At 41.4% G+C, this 13852-nt stretch overlaps 1 protein-coding gene across 3 annotated transcripts in view; it reads right to left on the reverse strand.

Moving 5' to 3' along the window:
* Positions 1–1267: 1267 nt before the first annotated feature.
* The window catches only part of LOC121879028 (titin-like), an 82489-nt gene continuing 69904 nt past the window's right edge, over positions 1268–13852 (reverse strand). The window contains exons 16-20 of one of the 3 annotated variants that reach the window (XM_042385502.1): positions 10954–10992; positions 7757–7834; positions 7562–7604; positions 2875–2949; positions 1268–2560 (exon numbers count right to left, since the gene is read on the reverse strand). In XM_042385502.1, the coding sequence (XP_042241436.1) occupies positions 2427–2560; positions 2875–2949; positions 7562–7604; positions 7757–7834; positions 10954–10992 (369 nt within the window). In that variant the 3' untranslated portion in view covers positions 1268–2426. Of the gene's footprint in view, positions 2561–2874; positions 2950–7561; positions 7605–7756; positions 7835–10953; positions 10993–12622; positions 12740–13852 lie in introns of all 3 variants that reach the window. The other 2 variants (XM_042385500.1, XM_042385503.1) reach the window with 2 other exon arrangements.

The following is a 13852-nucleotide window of genomic DNA, read 5'->3' on the forward strand; positions in this document are numbered from 1 at the left end:
CTTTCAAGATGAAAAAAAAGGAAGAATCTTTGCAAGAAAGTTTGCATCATAGTATTTTCATCTCCAATGAATGAATCTGCTGCTTGTAGTGTTACTTTGTTTTCTTGTTTCAACCTCTGGAGATTCTCAATGCACCATCGGTGATATCGTCCTTGTTTTAATCTTCTAATAAACGTTTTGGTGGATTCCAAGAATAGCACTCAGCTCTTTGGAGAGAAATAGCCTGCTTGGCTAGGAGCGTATTAACCACTATTCTGGGTTTTTTTCATATTTGTTTTGTTTGTGGAGCAAGTTTCCACGAGCTCCATGTACGGACAGACGACTGAGTAGTGCCCTCTGAGGTGTTCATACACTTCAATTATGGCAAGGGGTGACATAATTGAAGTGTATATACATCTCAGAGGGCACTACTCAGTCGAATGTCCATTCCCGGAGCTGGCGAATACCCGCCCCACAAGGGGTCACAGCTCAAGGTTGAAGAAACCGCAAGCCCAGAAAACTGTGAGGGGTAAGTTTTTCGGAGTGAGAATTGTAAACTCTTGGAACAATCTGTGTTCCGACGACACCAAGTGTGAGCTCTTTCAAGACCAGACTTGGGCTGCAGTGGAGCAAGTTCAGATACATTCAGGCGCCAGTACATACCCAGTACTTGCCAACAGTGCGTAACAGACTTGACCGATCGCCCAAGCGGCTAACGAGCCGATCAGTGGTGAAGAGGAAATTATATTAATGAATTGGCAACTAACTACAACCAAGCTGCCACAAGATTCTCACATCAAATTTTCTTCATTATTTAAGCAAATGTACGAACATTTGGAAACTTCTCATGATCTAAAATAATGGTGAATAGTTTATTATCATAAAAATACTGCCTTTAGTTTGTTTAATATTTATCCTGACAGTGATACAGCCGAAAATAGATCCACCAATCACAATCACCATTACATACAGCCTTAATTTACCAAGTATTGCCAGGTAAAATTGCGAGTACGAGACCCAGGGTGGGGTCAGTGCATCTTTGGTCGATTGTACATACTGTATGTGCTACAATAATGAATATTGATATAGGATATTTACCATTCACCCATTGACCATTAAAGTACCGAACAAAATAACATAAACTAGTCCGTAGGATTTGAGTGAACTGCAATCTTGGACAGCACAAGTATATGCAGTACAGTACTAAGCTATGCTCTCTCTCATATATTAAACATAGAGCAGTACATGCGATATAACCCTCGCGTGGCCAGTAATTCAGACTCACTAGTAGTACAGTACATGTTTTATTTGTCCACAAGATACATAGCTTTAGGCAGTGCAGTGTGAACAGGCCCGTAGGCGTGGTGTGGGTGGTTCAGTTGACAGCCAACAAGGACCACCTAACACCAGTGCGTCATGCAGCCCAGCGCGGGGGGGCAAGCGTAAACCGTCTTGTCTACGGAAATTGATAAACTTATTTCTTTCACCACACAGCAGTGAGATGATGAAGGTACAGTTATTAAGCAAATGGCTGGAAAATATATTGATGTGTAATCAGAAACAATACTCAACTTCCGTACATAAGACGCGGGCGAGTTCTTGTGAGCCAGGGACGCACAGAGCTGCAGGGCACCGCGGACCTGCTAGCACCCAAAATGCACAACAAAGGTTAAAACAGTCCTTGATACCTTGACTATTTTCCCACACTCGTCAACCTCACCTGAGATCAATACTTTAGAATCATTTTTTTTAAAGGAAGATATATGGTTCGGTATTTACAAATGTTCAAGTGAGGTTTTAGAATGTAGCAATATGGGGTGGAGTGCTTTGGCCTCTGAGAATTAGAGGGAGAAGCAAGGCTATATTACCTGTACTGGGTATCATCCCTTGAGAAACTGTTGCGGCAGCAGTTTCAGTCATCAGAACATAGGAGGAACTTAATAATATATACTTATCACAAAAGGACACTCATCGCCATCGCAGAGCACTACAAATAATTATACAATAGCCAGAACTAGACAATGGACATTTCTGTGTGAGGTAAATTCAAAGATCCTATTTCCCTACTTGAGAACGATTATGAATGCTTTCCAATCTAAGCAAAATTTATGACTGAACTATACAATAAAAAGGAAACTCAACAGGGATTGGATAACTAACCCAAAAATAACATTTTTCTGACCACGATTTACCCATAGAAAGAAAAGAAAGAGGAAAAAAGAAAAGAAAATTCGTCAGGTGGTAAATTCACAGCGGTTGAAATAATTTGTTAGGGCAAGAAACAAATGAATAGCATTCAAACAATTTATATTGGGTTTAGAGCAAATGAATGATTCACTGTACAAATAATAATTAATTATGAAACCCAGCAGAGTTAGTTGGGATGTTTTCTCGCCACCGTTAAACCGAGGCTCTTGTAGACTGTCGAGCACCTAATGTTGTAACTTCTACGTGGCGAAGGTGACCGGCGTGTAGAACTTATTGTAGGTGCCCCACCCCTTGGCAGCGAGGTTGAAGCTCATGGAGCGACGTTTGTCATCCTTATCATCAGTCATGAGTTCTAGCAGAGAGTGCTGGGGTACTGTGGACACCATGGTCTGGGGTTATGAACTTGTCCAACAAATTATATATATATATATATATATATATATATATATATATATATATATATATATATATATATATATATATATATATATATATATATATATATATATACGCTATAAAATTATGAAGAAAATATTACTATACACTCCGGTTTCTAACACTGGAGTACTATATGTCAATTAAAAGGCAATATAATAATGTACTGATATAAAATATATTAAAAGATTATTCATGTTGAGAACAAAATGATTGTAATTTAATCAGGTGACTGAATGACTGAATACTTACAGTCAATGACTGGTGTAGGCGGTAGGGAGGCGCGCTGCACGACCTTCACCTCGGCCGTATAGATGGCTCCGGTGCCTGCGGAGGGAGTGGGAGGGTTGGTGCCATTTGACGGCGGGAACAGTGGTGAAGGTGACGTGTTAGTAATGGACATAGAACTCATCCCAGTGAACAACATGCGCTCCCGGAGTTTAGCAGATGTCCTCTCTTCATGAACTACATCCTCGTTCTCACTAAAACTTTTCTCTGACTCCACATTCCCCGACCTTTCATACACTTCACCTCCCAGCGTTTGTACAATTGCTGGCGCCTGATCTGGTTGCCCGGACTCCACCTCTTGGTGATTTTCAACCACAAGGGACGTAATTTCATCAGTGCTTTTATCATCCCAGGACATTTTATTAGATGGAGACTGTTGTGAAACGTCCTTATTACCTTTGTTTACATTTAACAAACATGAACTCTCACTCTCTGGTGTAAATGTTGGTACAGTCTCATATTTGTATTCATATGGCGACAATGATTTCATCCCAGAGGAACTAATGTTATTTTCCTGAGACTTATTATCAAGAGAGGATGTATGTGTCACTTTCTTCTGGTCATATTCCCCGTGAACCAAAAATGAAGCATCATCATCAGGTTTCAAATTAACTGTAGCTTCATTTTGGTCGTAAGTGAAGCATGTTAAGTCATCGTCATCTCCAGGTATATACTGAGGGTGATGCAAGGATATTTGCATTGTTACTTGAGGACTGTCCTGACATTCTGCGTCGAAGCAGTCGAGAGCGATACCATTAATGACCAGATGGTCTGGGTCCTCGACTTCTTCATTAAGACTCGTACGAGAGACACTGCGGTAGAAGTCTGGCGGTCTGAGGTCATCCACGCTTATGGTGTCTATCGCTGTTGGCAGATTATCAAAGCTTTCTTCCATCTCAAGCAAGAACTTTTTTAGTTCTTCCTCGTCTAAAGATGATTTTCTCTGCTGGTATGAGATTTGGATATGAGGGACCTCTTGGAATACACCATTGGCGATAGTACCATTCTCCTGTTTGTAATCTTTAGCTGAAGACAAAATTTTCGAGCATTCGCCATTCTTGTACACATTTGTACTAGTTTCTTCTTTAATATCCGTGCCCGGCAATTTGAGAATGGACTCATTTGTCATGAAAGTTGTGGCTGGGTTCATGCTCAAGGCTTCTGCGACCAAGCTGCTGCCATTTCCATTATGGTTAGTGCATTTATTTTCGTTTTCTCTCGGATCGATATCAGGGTGTGAAAAAGATTCGTGCGTTCTGAACACTGACTGACCATCTTGTATCAGATCAGCGCTATTTGATAAGATGGACTCAGTCTCAGGAAAAGATTGCTGTGATTTATTGAAGTTTAAATATTGTTTAATTACGTCGGTCGGTTTCAAATCAATAAAGGTGAAGTCTTGGGACACATTCATAGACTTGGGAGAGTTTCTGGAAGAGTCGGGGAGTGAGGATCCTGAGGAACGTGGCACACGCACCTCTAGAGTGTCTTTTTTAGAAATAGACTCTTCTATGCAAACTAAGGGAGGAGAGGCACTATTGCACTCAGGGTTTTGCACTACATGAAAACTCGATAAGTGACATGCATTAAGGGAAGCGTCACATGCAGGTGGACTACGGGCAGAGAAAAGGATGACAGAGGCAGACGGCGGTGGTGAAGGACTAAGTGGTGTAACATGATTTATAAAGGCTGACAGTGGGATGAGAGGTAGAGAGGTGGGTCGTGCTGGCTTGTGGCTGCTGGTGCTATTAACCTTGCTCGTGCTGTAACAGGTGCTGCTGTTAATCTTGTTTATACGGCTGCTGTTGGTGCTGTTGCTAACCTTGCTGTTACTAGTATTATTACTACTGCTGCTGCAGGCAGTGAATGTACTGGAGTTGCTGACCTCTGGGTTCAACCCCTGAAGATCCAAGACTGCAACTCCATCTACCGCTTGGGTCTGATGGGCTGTACGGCATCTGTCATTGGGCAGGCAAACTTCAAACGGATGGCTGGCTTCATTAGCTGTGGTGAGTTGTTGCACACACTGCTCAATACTGGGGTCGTAGTGCGATTTCGTCGTGTTGTCGTTCAAAGAGTCAGCATCGGTGCCGTCAGGGAACACAAACAAGGGTGGTATTGCAGATTTAAATTTATCTGAATCAGGATCCGACGAGAGAGTATTGGTGGGGAGGGTGTACGGGCTAGGACCAGGGAGGGTGGAGGGGATAGGACCAGGGAGGGTGGAGAGGGTAGGACCAGGGGAGGGTGGAGGGGAGGGACCAGGGGAGGGTGGGAGGGGGGACCAGGGAGGTGGACCAGGGAGGGGTGGAGGGTAGGGACCAGGGGAGGGTGGAGGGGTAGGGACCAGGAGGGTGGAGGGGAGGACCAGGGAGGGTGGGAGGGGAGGACCAGGGAGGGTGGAGGGAGGGACCAGGAGGGGTGGAGGGGAGGACCAGGGAGGGTGGAGGGGGGAGGACCAGGGAGGGTGGAGGGATAGGACCAGGGAGGGAGGAGGGGATAGGACCAGGGAGGGAGGAGGGGGGTAGGGACCCGGGAGGGTGGAGGGGTAGGACCAGGAGGGTGGAGGGTGGGACCAGGGAGGGGTGGAGGGGGGGACCAGGGAGGGTGGAGGGGGGAGGACCAGGGAGGGTGGAGGGGAGGACCAGGGAGGGTGGAGGGGGAGGACCAGGAGGGGTGGAGGGGACGACCAGGGAGGGTGGAGAGGGGGAGGACCAGGGGGTGGAGGGGGAGGACCAGGGAGGGTGGAGGGGGGGAGGACCAGGCAGGGTGGAGGGGGGAGGACCAGGCAGGGGTGGAGGGGGAGGACCAGGGAGGGCGGAGGGGTAGGACCAGGGAGGTGGAGGGGGGTGGACCAGGGAGGGTGGAGGGGAGAGTACCAGGAGGGTGGAGGAGGGAGGACCAGGGAGGGGGGAGGGGAGAGGTCCAGGGAGGGTGGAGGGGGTAGGACCAGGGAGGGTGGAGGGGGGAGGACCAGGTGTGGCAGTAGCAGTGGCAGTAACAGGGTTAGGATCATGCACGGCTGACGGGACACATGATTTAACATCGAGAGCAAAAGGAGGACTTGAGGCAGTGGCCGGAGGAAAAACCTCAGCATTAGTAGGAGCAGTAAACTGAACATGGTTGCCAGGTTTTGGAGAGAAACTACCAGCTCGAGGAGACAAAATCTTAAACCTTACTGGTTTATACTTAGGAACAACTGGAATAAAGGCGCCTAGAGTTGAGTGCACAGATTCTAGGGGTTTGGAAGAGGCTGCAACTGAAACTGGTTTTGGAAAGACTGTAGACGTCAATGGTTTGGGAGAAGCTACAGGAGTTAATGGCTTAATGTAGACTGTAGCAGCGCCAGTATGAGGAAAAGCCGGGAGTGTGTTAGAGGCCTGACAAGAAAGTTTACGAGAGAAAGATCCTGTATTTATAGAGGAATTATCTCTGGCAGTATCTGAGACAGCAGTGGAGACGCAAGAGAAGACAGCTGGAGAAGAACACGGTGGCGAAAGTGTTATTGCAAAAGGCTTGGGAGTGCTAGCAAAGGTGAGTGGTGCTGGGGCAGGAGAACAGGCGGAGGAACTCGTCAAGGACTTGGCTCCGCAGGCTGTTGTGGGCAGAGTCGGGTCGCCACCTCCAAGGTGTGTGGCCCCTTGCCAGAGTTTAGACTTTGGAGGTACAGGTTTATACTCGAAATATTCTAATTTAGACTTGGAGGAATCTGACTTAGTGGGTTTGGTCAAGATGTTTGTCAGGTCTGGGAGATTGAAGGGGCCTGTAGACAGTGGAAGGCCAAGGTAAGAAAGAAAAAAAAAAGAGTAATGCTAAAAGAAAAGCATTATTTCCACATCACATGCAAAACTTAATGGTCATAACATTTCGAGGACACACATACCTTTAACAAAAAAAATAAACAATATAATTAAGGCGTGCATGTGTGATTTAGCGTAATGAGAGGTGAATGATGAATGGGCGGGGCTCAATAGTTGGCATTCACAAGAGTTACTTCACGGGGTCACACAACACACTGCACAAACCGTTACCTTATATCTATCTAATGAAACTTTGGAACAATGATTCATTCTACTATACTTAATACAACTAAACAAAACTAGTCTGCTAAAAGGAGAAAATATTCACTGAAATAAATAGATCTCGTCTTAAAAATTAGTTTTGTTATGCCAAGAAAACCTTTAAACGATATATGGAAAAGGGGACCCCAAAAAATATTGTTCATGAAATGTTGTCTAATATACCAGAAAGAGCTACAAAAAAGCTGAAGTGCAAACATGAACCTCGAGTTGAACCTTTACTGTACATCATAAACTTAAGGATTTTTTTAACAGAGGCAAAGCAAATTCTTAAGTTTACAAAATCATACATGGAGAAAATCTTGTCATGTTATAATATTAATTTGATGTAACTCCACTACTTTATAGTTAGAAGCACATCAAGGAAAATTATTCTAATTTCCCCAAGACCGACGAGCCTAAATTCTTTTTGTGTTCAATATAAACAAAATGTTATGGAGAATAATCCTTTACTGTATAGAATGATAATCAGGAAGTCTCTGAAGTTAATATATACAATACTGCTCTAGGACAGAAGACGTACATAAACAACGTCTGTATCCGTGCATAGACATTAACGATCAATAGCTCACCTGAGGCAAGTGGTGGTGGCGCGGAGAACTGTGGGGCGGCAAGCTGAAACATAATATCAGTTAGCTTACGAGAGGAGTTCAAAATTTCAATGTACCATCTTTATCACCATTTCCTTTGTAAGTTTCAAACCAATATATTTTACCAATAATAATGTCACTTGTTTTATCACGGGACAACAGACACCGAGAGCTTACAGGCACGGGTTTGGGCATCTCCAACCAGGGCGCTCCTGCTGCTTTTGCGTCCGCTCGTTCACACACGGTGTCTGCCAACTGTACCGCAACACATTATTATTATTATTATTATTTGTTTATCACATGAGAAAATGTTTATGGGGACGACTGTTTCTTGTATCATACACCACAAGAGTATATCCTGACCACCAAACTATACTTCATAATACAGCATACAACTATAAATTTCTAGATTGTGTATTTTCAAATTTAATACGAACTTAAACACAAAAAATAAACAGACACTGATGTACTTGATGTATAAACGGCAGAATCTGATCATTTACTGTGTATGTGTAAAGGGAAAGGTAAATAAATCTTTTCATGCAGTTCGAAACCCTTATAAACGAGTCTCCATTCATAACCTTATGTATTTTCTGGTTGAGAAAGAACAGAAAAGGAAGGGTGAAGAAAATGGTTGTTTGTCTATATAATTTATGGCTGGTGTTTCTATTTCACCACTGTGTTAAAATGTGGCTATGGTGTTCCTTCTGTTGAGGAATTTATAGCCACCACAGAGGCCAGTGCCGCATAAATTAACCTAAACTAACCTAAACCCACCAGGTAAGGTAAGGGTGTTGAATCGTCACGTGAAATAAGCTGGGGTTAAGGATTCATGTGATTCTCAACAAGGAGTATTGTGGTCTTCATTTCACGTAATTAGAAGCTGGAAATAGTTGACGTCCATAATTCATACTTTATTGGATCTCGTAATTTCTTTTTCAACAATAATACCTGACAACTCTGTGTGTGTCCCCCAAAGTGGACATAAAATTGGCCTAGTTGAATATTAAGGTAAATTTCTTGCTTCTGTATGTAAAAGATATTTGAAAACCAAAACGGAGAAGAACACGAAGGAAAAAACTAATTGATCAAAAATCCCAGGAAATGAGTTTGGAGGATTTCAAATTCGTCATTAATATTCCCTGACATCAACTGTTTTTATAATTATACTTAACACGTCCAAGAAAAGTTACCAGATTCCTATACAAAGTTGGACATACCAGGTAGGCTATGTATTAGTTATCTGGCAATTATACCGGGTAGATTAAATATTAGTTACCTAAAAATTTTGAATTGCTTAGTTTACCTACGACTATGACTTATTCCTCACAATAATCCAAATTTAATCATCCTTCGTTAACATCTAAATCACCTAAATTCATCACCATTGTAGTGCTTAACTAGCCGAGAATACCTGCTGAAAGACCTTACTTACCTGATAAAGTGCAGGACTGTACTGTAGTATATATTAACATCAATAAGCACACCCATTATCAAGATGCTTTAGTAAGACACATAAGCACAAAAATTACTCCCATGGTAATTTATTCTAGTGTTTGACTAATTCTGATGTCAAGATAAGAAGCTGGTCTTTGAGTTAATATCATGTTAAGTCACCCACACAAATAAACCCTGTCGCTTTTCCTCCTGAACTATGAACCTTGGGATTCAGACTCGCGAATCCGAAGCATCTATGGTTTCGGGTTCGCAAGTCTATATATCGGGGTTCATGAAGCAGCAAGAGAGGCGACAGGACTTTTGAGGGTGGCTGTACACTGAGATTTAACAGCGCTGTTAATTGTACACAGAACTAAAGAAACAAACTTAAGTCTCACTACACTCTTGATGTTTAGTCACAAAAGTTTAGCTTAGTATTAGATCAAGTAATTAGGCTCAGTATTCATATTGCTAACATAATTACTTATAGGAAGGTACTAAGTGTATTCTATGGGCTAATTGCTACATATATAATCCCGGTTAATATTTTACGAAGGATAAAGTTCACAATAACACCGACAACATTGATCCTACATTCAAATACACTATTCATTACTTACTAATACACATACAACTCATCAAGAGTCTTCATTTACTATTCATTACTCACTTCGGTAAGTTATATAAATACTACTCATAACATTACCTATGTAATATAAGAGTTAACGTATACACACACACTATAACAGTCAGTACAGATACAGTATTAAATTAAAGAGGTCGGGATTGACAAGGTACAGTCCTATATGATTTTTAGGTGACCTTTGACACGTGTAAGATGAACAAAAGATGAAGACCAAAATAAAACTGTAGTAAGACATCTTTGTTCCCAGGTTCACAACATAAGGAATCATGAACCAGAACTCAAACGTCTATACAGTATTAACTTTTTAGCAAATTTTAACCACTGTAAAAATTAAAAAAAAAAAAAAGTTAATGCTCTGAGACTATCGGATCACGTAAAGCTTATTCACCCCAGCTTATTTTACCTGATGTTAAAACACCCTTAACCTGACCTGACCTGACCTGACCTAGCTCCCTCGAGTAGTGTTACAAGGTGTTAAATCATAAGGTGAAATAAGCTAATCTTTATTCTTCACGTCATCCAATATGTCTATCGCCATTTGAGGCCTTTACCAAGGTACAGTATATACATCAAGCCTATGTGTATTGGTTGAGTTACAGTCGTATAATGAACCAAAATTATACCTTCTATAGATAAAATACACACAAAGCAAACACAAAAATTCACTCAGCTCATCTTAGCCAGCCAGACGGACGCTCAGTGTAATGGGTCTACTGAGTTTGGGTTAGGTTAAGTTCGAATAAGTTTAATTTTGTGAAGCTTAATGTCAGTAGATTCTCTTTTCCCTCTTCATGAACAGCTAAGTTTAATCTTATTAATCTTGTTTATCTGGATTACGTTAAGCTAGCGTTGGTGTTTGAGTTATGAAATAATTTAATATAAATGACGTAAAACTGCGTAATATATTACTTTAGTCTATAAGAAAAATTATAAGGTTAAAAGGAATTTGTCTAATTTTTTTTTATAGTAAATAGTTCCATGACCTGCCAGACCCTTAAGCAGACTAGGCGGTCACCTCAGTGTAGTGTTAAACTAAGAGCTTCACTCAGTGTACAATGTCGTTTTTTAAAGTTAACTGCGTAAATGTGGGTAGAGGACGCCTTACCCCTGTACCGGCCCTGAATACATACTACAGTATATGTAACGGCTAATCTAGTGCCACAAATACTACACAACTACTAATCACTATATGTCAAGAACTACAAATAAAATACTGTATTAAAATAGTTAGCGGACTATAACCGGGGACTAAACACCAGCACAGTACAGTGCGATGATCTAACAAGTTTACCTCGGGTTTACCGTTCGTGACAGGTTTTCTTAAGCTGGCCTGAAATATATAATGTATTCAGTCTTCATAGTATACCATTGTTTTGTGAGATACATTAAGAATCAAGCTTAACATCTGGTCATTGTTGTTTAGCATATTGATCTACACGTCTACAAGAGCCGAATATTGAAGCACACATTACAAGAACCAGGGCCGGATTTTCCTACTTGTGGGCTCCAGGACAAACTCATCAGTGGGCCCCCAAATATATATATATATATATATATATATATATATATATATATATATATATATATATATATATATATATATATATATATATATATATATATATATATGCAAGTAAATCACTGTAGTTGCGCGTGATCTAGGTATATGCTGATAACCACAAGGAAAGAAGAAAACACTAAGTTCCCAAGCGCTTTCGTATAATTCACCCCTGAAGATGTGAATTACACGAAAGCGCTTGGGAACTTCGTGTTTTCTTCTTTCCTTGTGGTTATCAGCATATATCTATATATATACACATATTCAAATGACATGCAAAAGTAATTACAATTTTCTAAAAGCCATTTGAACAAGTAATAATCCAGACATCAAATTTTGGTCAACAGCTCCTTAATCAGCATGTTCAGGAGTACCTGTACTGAGATTTTGAACAAAATCTATTTTTGGCCAAAAATCCTGTAAGGCATAAGACTTACAATTTTTGTCATTTTAGCTTATTTTCTTCATTTTACTATAGGGCCTAGTCCGTGGCCCACCTGAGAACCACCCCATGGCCCGCCAGTTGAAGACCACTGAGGCCCTATACTTATTGTACAGGGGCCCCATACTCCGGGCCCTATACTTATTGTACAGGGGCCCCATACTCCGGGTCCTATACTTATTGTACAGGGGCCCTTATGGTTGTGAATATATTATATAATGAAATACTCGGTGTACACTTGAAACAAGGTTATACGCTGGCACGCTGCGCGACATATTACTTTCAGTGGGCCCCCAGGTACCGGTGGGCCCTAGGCCTACTTGGCCTATTGGTAAATCCGGCCCTGACAAGAACAATATGGTGTATTTAGTTTATACCTAAATAAAAGTATTTATGCATCTATTTGTGGTGTTACGAGAGACAAATTAAAGTGATAATGATTATGATGTTCAAGCAAGTGTTTGAGCTTTACGTATCGCACGACACACTACTGTATATATATTCAGCATCGTTATACTAAGGTCTAAGTTGACTTATAGCTGCCGAACATCTTATATAAAAAACAATAAATGATCAATATTTGACTTCATCAGAATATTACAAATAATAACACTTAAAATATTACATTAATCATCGTTTTCATTATTTAGGTCTCGGTTAGGAGTTGATCTTGTATTACGGCATGCTAGGTAAAACATTCTTTATCCAACCTGGAAAAAATTTATTATAGATTATTTACAAGAAATATCAATAGCATTCAGATTACTTTTGCGCTTAAAGTGGTTCCTGCAAGAGAAACCTTTTAGGGGGTGCAGCAGGCGACAGCGTGTGCAGCAGACAGCAGGTCTGTGGTAGCGTATTCAGTGTGCGTGCATGTATGTGTATGTGTGTGTGTGTGTGTGTGCATATGCTTGCGTGCATTTATAAGCGTTTTTGCATTTGTATTCGTGCGTGGTGTACCTGCATCCTCTTTCTCTTATCGTCGAAGGCATTAGCGGCACATCCAGTCTCTAGGGCTGCTTCCCACGGCGTCTTCACCATGGTGATGCTCGACTCCCGGCTCCTCAGAAACTGCTCCTGTGGGCCCATGGCATGCCAGGCTGACTATTCCACCCTGTGCTTCAACCAGCACACACAAAGACGACTGATCCATCCCATGCCTCCACTTCCACCACCTCCACTCACACACCAATATTTCCATCCAGATAACCTCCACATCGTGTCTTCTCCAAAGCCACACATCCATAACGCCACTAATTCTCCACCTCCACAACCATCGCCTTCCATACACATCTCCGCAGCACTCAGATCCACACCTCACACCTGTACCCAACCATCCCATACCCAGTTATATGTCAGTGTACTCAAACAGCTACATCATCACACATCTTTAGGACGTGACCTTACTACCAACACTGGACGACTAAATACTATCACAGTACTAGATTGTTTTGGTGTCCACGTGAAACCATCGTCAGTTTTATGTACTACTGCACCATGCACGGCTGTCAAGTGAACCTGTGTGGCCTACAGTTTGGTAATAATGAAAAAGTTGTGGATCAGCGAGCAAATATCAGTGACAGTGTTGTAAAGTTGATATTATCTGTATGAACAGTGAGGCTTGATTGATCTTATATAAATGATATTATATATATAGGGTAGGATGAGTAACAGCACGTCTATAGATAAACAACATTATATTTATTTGGAAGCATTTCGACAATATTTCTTATCATCATCAAACCTGAGACATGAAACGAAATTAAACAGCGTCAATCCTAAACCGCGAATTAACAAATAAAATTAATTATAAAAATGGGCACATTGAGTGTCTTGAGAAAAAACTATTACACTGAATATAAAAAAAATATATTAACTGCTAAATATGCATAAATTTAACCTACAGTAAGGAGCAAACTCGCTAAGAGCAGCAGTAGAAACTTGGAACGTAATATCAGGATGCAGTAGTACTTTACAGACCAAGAACACTACAGTACATACCAGTTAGATAGAGTAAACTAGTCCTGGGTGCTGTTGTATTGAGGCTATAGGTGTGATGATGACCAGAGATATTGTCGAAATGTTACCAAAGAAATATTGAGTTGTTTATCCATAGGTTGGTGCAGTTAGGTGTGCGCTTGTTATACCCTCGAGGAGTGTCAGCTGCACCAGTTATAAAATGAGTCGTCG

The sequence above is a fragment of the Homarus americanus genome, unplaced genomic scaffold, assembly GCF_018991925.1.
Source record: "Homarus americanus isolate GMGI-L3 unplaced genomic scaffold, GMGI_Hamer_2.0 scaffold4060, whole genome shotgun sequence".
NCBI classification, from domain to species: Eukaryota; Metazoa; Arthropoda; class Malacostraca; order Decapoda; family Nephropidae; genus Homarus; species Homarus americanus.